At 52.6% G+C, this 15,867-nt stretch overlaps 1 protein-coding gene across 1 annotated transcript in view; it reads left to right on the top strand.

Moving 5' to 3' along the window:
- The window catches only part of LOC136140335 (polycystin-1-like protein 2), an 86,164-nt gene that overhangs the window by 28,593 nt on the left and 41,704 nt on the right, over positions 1–15,867 (top strand). Inside the window, 11 exon segments of the mRNA XM_065898405.1 lie at positions 751–868; positions 2,381–2,588; positions 4,442–4,559; positions 5,279–5,417; positions 6,543–6,587; positions 6,590–6,706; positions 8,458–8,603; positions 9,292–9,485; positions 12,496–12,628; positions 14,169–14,273; positions 14,275–14,356. Coding sequence (XP_065754477.1) covers positions 751–868; positions 2,381–2,588; positions 4,442–4,559; positions 5,279–5,417; positions 6,543–6,587; positions 6,590–6,706; positions 8,458–8,603; positions 9,292–9,485; positions 12,496–12,628; positions 14,169–14,273; positions 14,275–14,356 — 1,405 coding nt within the window.

Genomic DNA, 15,867 nt, shown 5'->3' with positions numbered 1-15,867 from the left:
CCTATTATTCCCAGGACAAGCCCTCTGGGCCTGAGCTGTTTAACAGGTCTAACCAGAACTGATCCTGGAACACACCACATGCCTGCCAACCCCTTTCCTTGAATCCATGTGCTCTCCATCGTTGCCCCAGCTCACCCTCACTCCTCCTCCTTCCCCGGCTCCATAGCCCTGGGGTCCTGTCCTCTGGGAAGGTTGCCCTGACACCAGCTGTCTGCTGTGTAGAGGTAATAGCTCCGCACTGTCTTCTGCTCCAGACACAAGAGGAAGCGCGTCACTCGTTTTTCTCATCTGATCCACAGCAGCCCCAGGAGTCAGACACTGTCAAACCCTTAGGGGGAACAGATGTTCTCAACCTACTTCCTCCCTCATCTATTATCACGATCCCCTGAGCCCTCTCTATCGCAGCAGTTAGCACTCTGCATTTTAATTGTTGGGTTCCTTGTCTGTCAGACTAGATATAAGGGCGGGGGCTGAGTCTCTATTCCTCTATCTCCAGGCCTCAAGCACTGGGCCTGGCCCAGAGCAGGCTCTGTTAATGCAGCTGAACGCGTGATGAACCCTTGGCACCCAGCCCGCACTCGTCCTAGTCACTTACCCAGTGATCCATCCCCTGCAGGCTAGGGGGATCAGACAGGTCTGTCTCCACTCCATGCCTCACACTGTGGCCACCCCTGGCACAGGCTGCTCTGGGGCGCAAGGTGGGGTGCCGGCTGTGGAGGGCGTCTCACCAGCCAGCTGCTTTTTCCGCAGAGAGATAGAGGGGATGTGGAGCTGTGCGTGGAACCCGGTCAGTACTTGGATCCTTTCACGACAGTGACTCTGGGCTGGCCAGATAGTAACATGGACTTTCGCTTCCAGTGGGCACGTGGTAGGTGACCTTAGAACTCTGAACCGTCCTATCTCACCATGGAGTGATGGACAGCGGTCAGCTTTTGCTGCTCTTTTTCTTAACCTTCACATCAGGATTACTCACGCTTGACCTTTTGTGTGCCTTGTATGTGCCAGAGATTGTGAATTCCATAGAAATGGGAGGTGGGTGGAAGCAGTGGCAAACCACGATGCGGGTGGCCCTGAAGGCAGGCAACCAGGAGAGGCACTATCTGTAGAGAATTTAGGAACAACAGTTAAACCCTAAAACCCAGCCTGCTTTTTTATTGTCACCACAAACAACATTAGTGGTAAAATACTCCTCCCCTCTTGGACTGAACCCCTCTTTTAACCTCCACGCTCTTGGTATGCCACTGAGAAGATAGTTTAGAAGGAGGAAGTGATGAGGCCTTTTCTGACAAACCAAGATGGTAGCACCGGTACTTATTTTTAAGAAATGGTTGTTCTCCTTTTATACGGATATATCCTAGCTATCCACACACTCTTCTAGAAATAAAATGAATGCCATTCATACTGTACATATTGCTTTTGTTACCCTTTTTTTTCATTGAACAATGTATCCCACATATTTTCATGTCTTGGTATCTTCTTCTCCATCTTGATTTTCATAATAACTGCATAATAGACTGTCAAATTGCTGCATGATCATTTATTTACCAGCGCCCTCTTTTTGGACTTTGAGGTTGTTTCAAATTATTTGCCCTTATAAACAACGCTGTAATGAACATCCTTACAGTTCAATCTTTACTTGCGGCTGTGGTTACTTTCATAAACAAGTTCCCAGAAATGGAATAACTGGGTCAAAAGTCATGTAACATTTGAAGTCCTTTGATATTAATTGGTAAGTGCTCAGGACATCCTTCAGCATGTTAGTTCTTGTTATCTGAATTAATAGAGGATACAAATATAGGCTTTAGGTGATTGAGCTGATGACCTGACCCCAGGCATATCCTGTGAATGACTACACATCAGGGGTAGTTGGGGTAGTGGATACACATTAATCAACAGAGTTGAAGGGCAAAGGACACAGAGACTTACTGAATTGGTACAAAGCACGAGATGACATGCAGCGTCCCAGATAGAGATACAGCCTCCCAGGTCCCCAATGTACCACACAGAGACAAACAGCTGTGGACAATCACTTACACCAGGGACAAGAAGGTGCCTTCTCCCAGGCGGGGCTGTATATCCTCTGGGCGCTTCTTCTGCTCTGTGCTGGCCTCCTCACCAGTGCAAGTCACTGATGCAAAACAAGCCAACACATCCTGCAGGTTTGCTCAGAGTCTGGGTGAAGCGGGGGTCATTTCCCCAGAAACATTCTTCCGTGGCACCATTCCTTCAACCTGAAACTAAAAAAAAAAATCTCTATTTGGAACCAATTTTCTTATCCATGACCCATTTCTTCTAAAAACCCCAAACCAGAAGGTAGCCACATGTGTCAAGTTCAAGGTGCCTGGGTGGATCACAGTGTTGGCCTACCTCTCTCTCTCAGGGCACTGCTGGGCTCAGTGGAGCGACTGTGTGGAGAGGCAGCTGCGCCGCACAGACCAGAGGGAGTTGGTAGTGCCACCGTCCCGCCTGCCGACGCCTGACTCTGCTGTTACCCTGCCCCTGGCAGTCTGGAGAGGCTGGGAGCTGGAGAACCTGGAGAAGTAGTGCCTCTGTGTGTCTGACCCCCTGGAACTCAGGCCGCGAGTCAGGTGGGAGCACCAGAGCAAATTCCCGCAGGGCTGCCATTTGGCCAACATGTACTGAGTGCCAGCTCTGGCTACACTGACTAATGGGTAGGACGTACAGTGGTGGGTAAAACCAGACCCAGTCTCAGTTCTCACTGGGGTTACTTGGTGATCAGCAGTGGTTCACACAAATGAATGGAAGGAGAGAGCACGCCTCTATGACAACTTCCCTGACTCGGGGTCAGGGAAGGCTGCCCTCAGCAGAGATGTGAAGACGGAAGAGGAATTAACTTGGCCAGGAAAAGGTAGGGCGGGAGACAGGACAGACAGTAAAGGGAGGGAGCATACAATAATCCGGAAGTGAAAGAGGCTGGTGTGGCTGGAGCATGGAGGAAGAGCAGGCAAGGCCTGGCTCCGGCAGGGCCTTGAGGGTTATGTCAGACACATGATTTCGGCCTTTATCCTAAGAGTTCTGGAAAGCCACCCAAGACTTTTAAGCAGGCTGGGAACATGATCACGTTTTGCTTCTAAACGCTCTGGTAGCAGGGTGGAGAAGTGGCTGGGGCGGGGTCGGGAGGCGGCGAGAGAGGACTCAGGGAGGTTGCTCAGGCACTTGCAGGAATCAAGGTGAGAGTTCAAGGTAGCGCGGCCATCAGCTGGGTCCCTAAAGGAAGCAGATGGCTCACTGAAATTGGGAACGGAGGGAAGTTGGATAAAGGGTCTATTTACAGACAAGGGCAGGGATAAGGGGATCAACCAGGGATGACAATGCAGGACTACAACAGGAGGAAGCCATTGTCCCTCTTAGGCCTGCAGGGGTAAGAGAAGGGGATGGCATCTCTGGAACCCCCTTGGGAGCTGCAGCTGCAGGAGAGGTGCCCCCGGCACGAGCTGTGGCCTTGGCCAGAGGAACACGGCCTCTGCCAACTGCAGTCCATTTGGTAGGGAACAGGGAAAGTGGTGAATAACTATCCCAACCTCTCTCCTCTCAATGCTCCCCACTGGCTGGGCCCACTGGCAGGTGTGGAGACTCGGTGATGCAGTTTATGGAGATCAGTCCCTGGCGCACAGAGCCACAGAGTTGATGGCAAGTGGGCTGCAGGGGCAAATGGAGAATGTCTGGCTCACTTGCACTAGGGTAGACGTGAAGACAGAAGTGGGGAGATTCGAGAGCTATTTTAAAGCTCATACTAAAAGGACTGGGGATGGGTTGGACACAGCAGGAGTCAGTGATCTCTCACTGGCTCATGTGAGGGAATATGACATTACACAGAAGGCCCAGGACTCGGGTCCAGACGTGTGGGCCCATGTTCCATCCCCCACTCAGGAGTTGTGTCACTGGGACTAATCACACAACTTTCTGAGCTCAGTTTGCTCGTCTGTGATATGGGGATTCTCATAGGGTTGTGGTCAGCACTGGCTAAGCTAATAACAATGGGATGTGGCATGTGTGCTGTAAAATCACAGGATTCACTGATCATTATTAGCACTAGAAAGAATCATGGAAATTGACTGCTCTTATCCCCTCACTTTACAGGTGAGGAAACTGAGGCTCAGAGAGGTTAAGTGACTTGTGCAAAGCGGTCATTCACAAGTGGCAGGGGCGGGATTGGAGTCTAGGGTCCTCTCTCAGCCTCACACACTTTCCGTGTCATTCTCCTGTGCAGTGAATGAAATGGGAATTCAGGCAGGAATGAATCGCTTCATCTTCGTGACCTGGTTTTGGTTGGGGCAGAAGTTGTTTTTATTCCATCTCTCACTTGACAAAGCCATTTCCTACCTTCTCAAAGGACTTGAGAAGAACTGGACAAAAGACCAGGCGGGCGGCCACAACGTCTAAGGGAGCATCCCTGCTCCTTTCTCTGTCTGCCTTTCAGCTGTGAGAACTGCAGGCCAGTGAATGCCAGCAGGGGCGTTATGCTCAAGGTCACCGTGGGGGACAAGTCTGCAGCAGCCGTGTTCAGCTGGTATTTAGATGACACCCTGCTGGAGAAGGCGAGGACACTGGCAGCCTCTCAAAAACAGAAACGTCTTCCCACTTTGATTGACCAGACCTGAGTCACATGTCCAGGACTGAGCTGGGGGTTGGTCAACTCCACTCAGAGCCCGAGGAGTAGGAGTCGGGGGCTGGGGAGCATTGGTCAGAAGACAGAACGGATGCAGCGGAGCAGAAACAATAGGGAAACATCGCAGCAGATGCTGTGGGTGCCCAGCCCATCCTTACCAGGCTGATGCAGGCATCCCCCAGCTGCGATGGGGCGGCTGCTGGCCAATAACTGTGGGGTCTAACAGCCTAGCCCCCCGGGCTCTGAGTGAGACAATTTCTATGGTGCAGCTTATGCTCCAGAGCTCCCCATGGGATCAGGCTGAATGAAGCTGGATGCCTCCCGAAACCACTTCTTTGCCTTGTTTCATTCTCCACCCCATTCGGCTTCCCTCCCTGCCCTCCTGGTTTTGCCTGAGAGCCCTCCCTCATAAAGGCCCTGCACACAAATCCTTGTCTCAGACTCTGCTTCCAGGGAACCTGGCCAAGGACAAACACTCTAACGCGGCTGGAGATGAGCTATTTGGGCTGACCTCAGGAAAGCAGGTGATACTGCCGTCCATCCATTGGAGACAAATCCGAAAGGCCTCCCAGGGTCAGAAGCCACTGCCCTGCTGAGTCCTGTAGGCTGGCTGCAGCCTCAGGGGCCCTGGACTGTGCTCTCTTTCAGGCCGAGCCCCTCCCGGCGGCCTGCAGACTCCGAGGATTCTGGCCGCGATCTTTAATCCTCCTTCAGGACACCGCCACCCTGCTGCTGAACAGCTCCTTCCTGAGGACCAGCAGCCAGGCCACTGGAACCAGAGTCAGAGGTGGGAAGGCCTCCTTCAGTCTCATGTCACAGATCCTGTCTCTTGCAGACAGTGAGCAAGACAAACCCAGGAGCGCTGAAACAGGGGACATCAGTGCAGGGCGGGGGCCATACACAGGCTCTGGTGTGAATCCCACCACCGCCACGTTCTAACTGGAAGACTTCAGGCATCGGATTCAAGGTCTCTGTGCCTCAATTTCCTCTCATGCAAATGGCAGAACAGAAACACCCGCCTCTGAACTGTGTGATGCAGGGTGGATGACATACCACCAGTGGTAAAAGCAGTCGGGTATGCAGCCTGCACGTCCTGCCAGGCGATTCAGTGCTTCTCACTTAAAACAAGCCCAGAGCAGCAGGAAAAGTAGACTCTCAAAAAGATAGATAATGGGGTGATTACTCTTTTTCAGATGCATTCCTTTGATTCAGTATTTCTCAAAGTGGCCCATAGACCACCTGCCCAGGATAACCTGGGGTACTAGTTTAAAAGGCACACTCCTGGGTTCACCCCAAACCTTCTGAATTAAGTGTAGGCCAGGGAATTCATTTTAACTGATTAAAATTCTCTATGCCCAGCTCTTCCAGGTGTGCACTCCTTTTGAAAAACCAGGTGATTATAACAGGTGGTGTGGGGTATTGGCGCAGCCTAGCTCGGGGCTCTTCATGGTGCCCATGGTCTGGGGGGAGTTCTGAGTGTTTCCAGATCCTGGCTGTGGCCCGTCCTAACTGGGTCTCTTGAGCAAGTCTTGTTTCCCGATATACTCCCTCCTCACTAAAGCTCTGGGAGGAAGCTATTATTATTAGCCCCATTTTACAGATGAGAAACTGATTCTTAAAAAGGTGAAAGCCAAGGTCACATGGATAGTAAATGGCAGGACTGGGATTCTATCTCTGCCCAGTTTCTCAGAGACCCTGGAATGCCCTGCATCAAGGTGGTGAGGGGGTGGGCGTGGGAGTTGTTAGATATGCAGATTTCTGGGCCCCATCCCAGAATCTACAGAGAGGTCTGAGGCCCTGGAGAGGGGCCTGGGAACCTGCATGTTGAACAAGCTCCCAGGAGATCGTGAACCATGGCGGAGTTTGTGCGCCTCACACAACCCCCTAAGCACCCTCCGTCTCCTCTCCCCAGCAGTGACCCAGCACGCCTACAGGGAGGGCACCTACGTGATCAGCTCCCACTGCCCACCTGTACCACTGCCCCAGAGGAGGGCATTGTTCTGACGAGCTTTGCCATCTTCTGCAACGCTTCCGCCGCCCTGGGGCTCCTGGAGTACTGCTTCTGCCTGGAGTCAGGTACCGGCTTGGGACTAGCTCTCCCCTCAGCTCCTGGGCTCATCCTCTCCAAGAATAGGTGCCTGTCTCTCTCTGGGAGCTGCAAAGAATATGTTCCATGTGTGAGAGGGGTTTGCAGGATGACCCTGAAGCCCCGCCCCCAGGCACAAAGACCCTGCCACACATCTCAGCGAGGTGAGAAGCAGTAACTCCCTATCTTCTCCACAACTGTGGAGGCCAAAACAACCTCTATCGTGGCATGAGGGACGTGGAACGGGCTAAATGGAGGAGGATATGCAGAAGTGTGACCACGTGGGGTTGCTACCAGGATACCACTCCTCAGTGCACACTCGGAGTAGCCCCGACCCCTGGAGCTACTCAGGACAGGGGTGGCCTGGTTCACAGAATCGTCCACGATGCTGACCCCACCTTGCGGGAGGTAGCTGGGAATGGGCGATGTCACAGAGCATGCTGAGCTGAGACGAGACCTGTTTGCACAGGTTTACAGGAGAGGACGGAGCACGCTGATGCCGCCCCACTTCAGTGCCCCAGCCAGTGTCCTGTCAGCACAACCCACACCCAAGACAGCAGCAGGGCAGCAGCAGGAGAGACGGGGTGAGCGCCCACATTGCCTCTGCTCTTCCGATTCGGGGGTGGTTGGTCCTTGGCGGGCCCGTTTGAGTCCTTGTCTCCTCCCAATGGCCTTTGGCATTCTGTGACCCTCACAAGAGCTCTGAAAATGTGCCAGTCAGATTGGGACCTTCCTGCAAACCTAGGCTCCAGGAGTGTTGCAGGGGTGCTCCCCAGGGTCCGGCATTAAACGCCGCAAGGACATAAACTGAACCCATTGACTAGGCGAAGGTGGAGGGGCCCCATTCTCAGACCCAAGGGATTGTGGTTTTCGTGGGGTGCCCGTCAGATGGACATGGAATGCAGGGCTGTTCAAAGGGCCATGACTGGGTCTGAGTCTGGAAGGGACCAATTCAAGGAAGGTAAGCAGATTTCATTTCAAACCTGCGTCCCCCTAAATGGAGACGCCAGGCTAGCTGCTCCAGTAAGGGGCAGGGAAGTGTGACCATATAAAAATGAGCTGTCAATTACAATTCGAGAACGCTGTGATGGTCTGCACACTACAACGAAGTGATTCCAATGATAGGCGGGTCCCCTTTAAGGATACGAAGGATATTCATTCATTCATTCACTCTTACAGCAGACGTATTGAACGTCAGGCTCCGTTCTAGGTCCTAGATATACAGCAGTGAACAAAAGAGAGGAAGTCTCTGACCTCACTGTATTTATAATTAGTGGTAGAGATAGCTGGTAAACAAAGACACAGGGCAGGGGCGCTGCTTTAGATAGAGCGGCCTGGGAAGGCCTTTGTACAGGAAGTGACATTTGAGGGAGTTTGGATACGTCTTGAACCAATTGTTAAGATCTTCTTTTTCTCCTCCTCCTCTTTCTCCTTTTCGTAATTTGGTTTACCACCTTGAATTTTTCTAAAAAGCTTGTAAATGGGGGATTCTTTTGCTGAAAACTTTCATGGATTTTAGTAAAATTATTCCAAAGTCACAGCAGCACGTGATTACTTAGAGACGACAGTGGATTGGCATAAATAGCCATCTTTTCCCGGGAAGTATGGAGTCCACGAGTGCCTGCCGTGACTTCACGAGCTGTGGCTTTTGTGTCCTTGTCATCAGGCTCTACCTTGGTGGGTTTACAGTGTCCCTGGGGCCTGGAGATGCCCCCCTAATTGTCCAATGTCCATTTGCCAGGTTCCTGTCTACACTGTGGCCCTGAACCTGCCCTCCCATCAGTTTACCTGCCACTTGGATCAGAAAACAATGACTTCATGCTGACAGTGGTCATTTCTGTCTGCAATCACGTGGGTGACAGACAGCAGACCCAGGCAGCAGTTAAGGTGGGTGGCAGCCACTGTTTCTCTACTAAGACAACTTCTTGACTTGTCTAAACCTCAACAAAAGGGTGGCCGGGTTGAAGGGAGCCGAGGGTATGACCAGATGAGTGGTTGATTCATTCATTCCTTCAACGTGTATTTACAGAGCACCTACTATGTGCCCGGTCCTGGGGATATAGCCGTGGACAAAACAGATGTGGTCTCCATCTTTGTAGATCTTATGACTAGTGGCCAGTATAGGGGAAGGGCCTGGGGGACTTGGGGTGGGGGACCTGAGGGAGATGGGGGCAGAAGGATCCAGAGGTGAGTCAGCCCAAGTGCCTTCAGAGTCCAGAAGAAGGAGGACCCAGATCAGCCAACAGGTCTATAAGGCAGAGGCTGGATAAAATCTCAAGTGAATTTTAAGGGTCAGAAGCGTGCTGGAGTGGAAGGGCCTGAGAGCACGATGAGGAGGGCAGTGAGGGGAGAAGTAATGACCTGCCTGAGACTTGCTTTTAGTGGCCGTTGGCTGCTGGCACAAGTGGGTCCCCTGCCCTCCAGCCTCAGAAGAGCCCCCATGCCAGGCGCCAAGCCGTCCAGCCCTGCTCTGTTTCACCACGTGCAGGCCAGGAACTTCAGGCTCCAGGTTCTGGAACAAGAACCGATGGGCTGAGACCCTCCTGCTCTGAGCATGTCTCTGGTCTCCCGTTAGGCCGCACGTGGAGGCACCCGTGTGGAGGATGCGGCATTTCAGGCCGCAGTGTGGGACAATGTCACCGCCACTCTGCAGGGCGGGCATGGCCCTGAGCAGCTCTTCCAGCTGGCCAGGTCTGTGTCATCCGTGCTGGACCAGCAGTGCCAAGGGCCGGGCTCCGGGCAGCCGCTGAGAGAGGATGCCAGCAAAAGGTGCTCCCAATGGACTCCTTTGTCCCTTTGCTGGGGCCCTGGGGTCTGTATGCAGCCATTCGGGGTGGGCAGTGGGGTCCACGGATCTGTGGAGAAGTCTTTGGGTGCCTCCCGAGTTGTTGATGTCACCTCCCTCTTCTGGTCCTTTCAGTGAGTGACACAGGATGAAGGAAGTCTGCTTTCTCTGCTCAGCCTCACGGAGCCACAGGTTTCTAGGGCAGGAGGGAATTTAGAGGGTACCACTCCAGTCTCTTCCTACTAAAGAGGATGAAACCGAGGCCCAGAGGAGAAAAGTGACCCCATCTTGGTCATACGGTTAATGGTTTGATGTTGTCCCAGCTCTGTCATTTACCATCTCTATTGACACAGGCCTGAATCTCTCTAAGCCTCAGTTTCCCCACCTGGAAAACAGGGACAATAATAGTATTTTCCTCATAAGGTTGTGGTGAATGTTAAGAATTACATTCACTGTAGCTGTGGGTCAAATCATATGAAATTGCCAACATTCAACCAGTTTTAATCCACAAAAATGGCCATTCCATGTGCTACAACCTAGCATTAGAAACAACTCTGGCAAAAGGTATGATTACTCCCACTCCCAGCGTGTGCTCCCAGGCATGCTACCTGCGTGCACCACACACAGCATCACACCTGCTGGGCATGGAGGACAGAAGACAGGCTCCTCTGGTTCCTGAAGGGTTTGCCTGAAAGTCCTCAGCATGGTGCCGAGGATGTGAGCAGCTTTCCCGGGTCCACATTTCCAGTAGGTGGTGAAGACAGGAGCAAACCCAGGTTCACTCTTCCCCTGCCCACCTCCAGCCCTCTCACCGCAGCCCCTTCCTTCACCTAGTTCCCCCACTCCCACCCCCCGCACACCCCACTTGGCTCTCATTCACCCCGAGCATAACTTACAGCAAACTTCCCTTTGGATGCCCTGGGGTCCTAAGCACACAGACTGCACAGCCTGACGCAAGGTCTTCTCATGAAACACCAGAGTCCTGTCGGGAGACAGACGTCAAGCTCTAACTGGGCAATGGAGAAGATTTTAAGAAGGGCTCTGTTGAGAAAACTGGGGGCAAGGTTTCAGAAACAAACGACAGAGAACACAGGACCCCAGGGGCTCACCTTGAAGTGACCAGCATCCTCAAGGGGCAGCTACGCGTGGAGGGGGCTCCCCGGTAGGAGTGGTGGCTTTGAAGGATGAGGCAGGCAACCCCGGCAGGGAGGGCGCTGGGAGCAAAGCTTCCAGCTCTCTCTCCTCCTGCCCTCTCGTCTCCCGCTGAGTAAATCCACGAGCCAGAGGCTCAGCAGCCAGTGACATCTCCATGAAAGCAGCCTCCGGGATGGCGACCAAGGATGGGGAAGAGCTGCAGAGGCAAACATGAGATTATCCATTACCTGACTTTCGTTCCAGAACGTTCTGACAGGAGTCCCCTCATAGACAGGGCTATTCTTTCCTCCATCCAAGCCACGCCCTGAATGGAAGCCTGGCTGCACCCTGAGCTGTTGGCAGACATGCTCAAACTCTGCAGCTGCTGTGAACAACTGTTAGACAGTTAGAAGAGTGAGTTGTGAGTAGCAAGCAGGACGGGAGGGTAAGAGGGATTACTCACCTCTATCTGTGTTCTTCCAGATTGTTGGATGAGCCATGTCTGGCCATGTACATTTAAATTAAAATGACTTTTAATGAAATAAAGTTAAAAATTCAGTTCTCTGGTTGCACTAGCCACATTTCAAGGACTTAATATGTAGTCACATTTGGCAAGTGGCTATGTTACTGGACAAAACAGGGACAGAACATTTCTATAAATGCAGAAAGTTTGATGGGGTGGTATTAAAATTATATTCTTAGGTTTTTCTCTGCCTCAGCCAAAGCCAGCCCCTCTCATTAGGGCTTTGCGGCTTAGAAAGCATGCTCCCCAGAAGCCGCAGTAGGTCTGGCTTAAGGCTGGAGTTGGGGGATGGCTGGAGGGATCCTTGTCCCCATTGCCCCAAAGGCACACAGGGACCCAAGTCTGCAACAAGACCTCCCATCCATACTGGGCCAACAAAGTAATCCAATTTCTGAATTTCATGCCATTTTAGTCACAGTGAGACCCTGAGACACCATTTGTTTTTAAATAATGCCAGATTTTACAGATTTTTTTTTTTTGGCCGTGCCATGTGGCACATGGGATCTTAGTTCCCTGACCAGGGATCGAACTCAGGCCCTTGGCAGTGAGAGTGCAGAGTCCTAACCACTGGACTGCCAGGGAATTCCCCAGATACTACATATTTGATTTCAAGATTTGGAGAAAGCTTAAGACATCCTGTATTAGTTTCCTCCTGCTGCTATAACAAATAACCATTAACTTTATGACTTAAAACAACACATATTTATTATCTTACATTTCTGGAGGTCAGAAGTTTGAAATGAGTCGCACTGGGCTAAAACCAAAGTGGTGGTGGGGCTGTGAACTGTCTGGAGGCTCTAGAGGAGAATCCACCCATTGGCTTTTCCAGCTTCTAGAAGCTGCTCACATTTCCTGCCCCATTTTCAACACCAGCATCTTCAAATCCCGACTCCTCTCCCTCTGTCCCTCTCTCCCCATCTCCATCTCCCTCTCCCTCTCCACCTCCTCTGCCTCCATCATCACATCTTCTCTGACTCTGACCCTCCTACCTCCATCTAGTAAAGACCCTTGTGATTACATTGGTCCCAACTGGTTAATACAGGATACTCTCCCCATTTCAGAATCCTTAATCAAATCTCCAAAGCGATTCTTCCGAAGTGCCTTTGGCCATGTGAGTAACATATCCATAGATTTCAGGGATTAGGATGTAGCTATCTTTGGGCTATGATTCTGCCCACCACACATCCTAGGAGACAAGAAGAGGTCTACCGGCTTTGGAAAACCCCACATGAGCCTGGTCACTTTCTCAGACCCCAAATCTTTCTGAAACAGCTTCATCAAGCCACTGGAATTACATTTCCTCTCCCCACCTTCCTATGTCTATGCCAAGGTCAGAGAGCACATCCTGTGTCTGTGGGGTCACTGCCTGCGGTCAGCACCACCTTGGGGGACACGCGGAAGGTGCAGGAGCTGGCCGAGGCACTGAAAGAGGTGACCCGCCGCAGTGAGGAGCTCACGCCCTTGGCCCCGGTGAGTAGTTCCCACCCGCTGAGCCAGGCAATAGGACGTGCACCTCTGCGGTGGGTGGCTGACAACAAACCCCAACCCAGGTCGCAGGTCCCTCAGTCACAGGGCCTCCAAGACTTCTGCCTTCTTGTCCCCAAGGACCCCACAGGGGCGATGCCAAGGGAGGGAAGGTGCCCCCCTCACAGCCCTGGGTCTCCCTCTGCTTGTGATGGCCTGTGTGCTCACACACCTCACTCCCCCACCAGCCGGTGCGCACCTGAATCTAACTAATCATTGGGTGGTCAAGGGTGTGTCCAGATGCTGCTGCTGACCTGACCATGTCCCCCACTTGAGTGCACTGTGATGTCCAGCTGCCAGCTCTTGCCTTTCTTTGCCTGGGGGCCTTCTCTGACCTCCCCTCCAGAGTCCATTCTGCCTGCCCACATGGCAGGTTGGACATGTCAGGGGGTCAATGCAGTTCTCAGTGACTAATGGGCTGGGGTACAGATACCCCGGCTCCCCTGCTCCTCTTGGTGGAGACCTCCCAAGTAGGACTGAGCCCCAGGTAAGTGGCTTGATCACACCCCCTGGACTGGCTTCCTACCTTTCCCTGTCTCACTTCCCCATTCTGCTTCCAGCATTTCCTGGGATTATCTCCAAATAAATGACTGGTTGTCAAATTCTTGCCTTAGGGCCTGCTTCTTGGAGAACTCAAATTGAATCACCACGTTCCCAATGCTGTGGCAGACAAATGTCAATAAAGAAGCCGTAAGCAGTAAAGGGGAGAGCTGTCTTGGCTCTGCCCCACCCACTCTGTCAGGAGGTTGTCCCCCTCACATTCCTGGTCCTGGAGCCTGCTATGCTGACCTTTATTTCTGGGCCCCTGATCACCCTAATATCACACTTCCCACTTTACACATCCATTTGCTCATGCATCCCTTCTATGCACATACATCTATACACGTACATATACATCTGTCTCTCCACCCTTCCACTCATTTATCCATGCATTAATTTTTTCATTCATTCAACAAGTGCTCCCCCGATGCCTAGTATGTGCCAGGTACTATGCAACTCATTGAAAATTCATCAGCAAATCACATAGCCATGGCCTCTGCCTTCATGGCACTTTTAGACAACTGGGCCCGCCAGTTACTAAACCATTTCACAAATATATATATAATTACAAAATCGGAATAAGTGCTATGTCCATCCATCCATCCAGCCAGCCAGCCAGCCAACCAGCCAGCCGGCTATCTCAAGTCAGTGAATGTTTACTGAATGCCTACTATGTGCTGGGCACTGAGCAAGGCACTCTGGGAAAGATCCAGAGATGCATGAGGCTAGTGTCCTGAAGGAACTTAGAATGTAATAGGGAAGGAACACCTGGCCTCAAGTCAGTGACACAGGCAGCTTGTGTGACGGGCCCAGACCAGATTTTCCCTGGCTTGAGCCCCCACCTCGCTCCCCTCCACTGCAGCGCTGGTCCCTGGAATGGCCCAGGGGCTGGTCTAACCCAGGCAGGGGCGCATGCTGTTCTTCCTCCTCCTTGGGGTGAGCCCAGCGGGAGGCCAGCAGGGCTCTGCAGCATGCCAGTGAGGCCCTGTTGGCAGTGAGTGCTGAGGCCCATCCTGAGGACCCGAGGCACCAGGAGGCCACCGGGGACCTGGTTCCAGGCTGTGTGCAGCATGCTGGAAGCTTCCCTGAGGGACAGACCAGAAGAGCCTGCAGGGGCCAGTGGCAGCCAGGTAGGTGTCCCAGCCCAGACACAGACGTCACGCTTACCACGTGCCCAGCTCATACCAGCACTTCTAGGTGGATCTTTCTCCACATCTTGCAGATGAGGAAACTGAGGCACTGAGGTTAAAGTCCTTTCTAGGAGCTGAAAGAAAGGCTCCAGAGACTAGAGCTTCTGGGAGGCAGTGTACAACAGGCCAAGCGTAGCCTTCAAAAGGGGCAGCCTGAGTTTGAACCCTGACCTTGTCACTCACAAGCCCTGTGACCTGGGCCAGTGACACAACTTCCTGCAGCCACATCTCCTCACCTGTAGTAGGTGGACAAACTCTGCCTCATCCTGGAGAGGCCACCCATTGGAGAGATCGTAGGTTCACCCTTGCAGGTTTGAATCCAACTCCTGCTTCACTTAGACAAGGACACAGAACATCTTTAGAAGAGAGGCAGCCCCCAGAGTAAGAAGAGCTGCAGCACAGCCTCACGTGGCCGCAGCACCCAGGACGTCATCATGACGGAGCCACAGAACCCATTACCTGCTGCTCCACAGCCCTTTACCATGTGGGGCCATCACTGCGTTCAAGAAGGACTCACACACACATTCTCACACGCGGCCACACAAACACACTCAAACACATATCCACACACTCACACACCCCCACAAACACTAACACTCATACACACATTCAATCACACACACTCACACATTCACACACACTTCTAGGCACTCATTTATGCTCACATACATCGGGAAGCACACACTCCGGCACACACTCACACAGATGCACATTTACACTCCTATCTTCACACAGGGCCACACAGTCACACAAACACACAGACTCTCATATATGGTTGCAGTCACACACAAGACCACATACGCACACTCATTCATGCTCAGATACTTATACTCCCACACCCTCAAACCACATTCACTCAGACACACATTGACACACTTACACTCACACACACACACAAATACTTACATTCACACCCAGTCCCCCTCAACACACATGTAACACTCACATTCACGCACGTACGGTCGCACACCCATCAGACGTAATGCACGCACGCACGCGCAGCCTGCGCACTGATAGGAACTCTGCACAGACGTCCAGCCCTCCTGCTCCCCACGGCTGCCTTGGCTTCAGCGACGTCACATCTTCACCCAAGGGCTTGGGTTGCATGGGGACTGGAGTCTGAGCCCGGGTGACCCCGTGCAATGGCTCTGCCTGTGACTTTCCATTTCCCCACGAATAAGACCTGGGCTGTGGGCAGATGTCAGGGTCCAATGGAGCAGCACGGACAGGCGCACAGTGAGCCCTGCCGTGATCCCGGCGCTTCCCCTCATCAGTGCGTGGCCGCCACAAGTCATCACTCTCTCTGTGCCTCTGTCTCCCCGTCTGCCAAGCAGGGGAGGTAAAGCACCTGCTGGCAGAGCCTGGAATCTTCTAAGTGCTCACTCTTGGTTCCCTACAGCGCCTGGTGCCCAGGAAGGGGCCTTCCATCATGGTCTCCGCCTTGCTCCTCTGCCG

Source organism: Phocoena phocoena, chromosome 20 (genome assembly GCF_963924675.1).
Source record: "Phocoena phocoena chromosome 20, mPhoPho1.1, whole genome shotgun sequence".
Taxonomy (NCBI): domain Eukaryota; kingdom Metazoa; phylum Chordata; class Mammalia; order Artiodactyla; family Phocoenidae; genus Phocoena; species Phocoena phocoena.
This window is presented reverse-complemented; position numbering and strand designations above follow the sequence as displayed.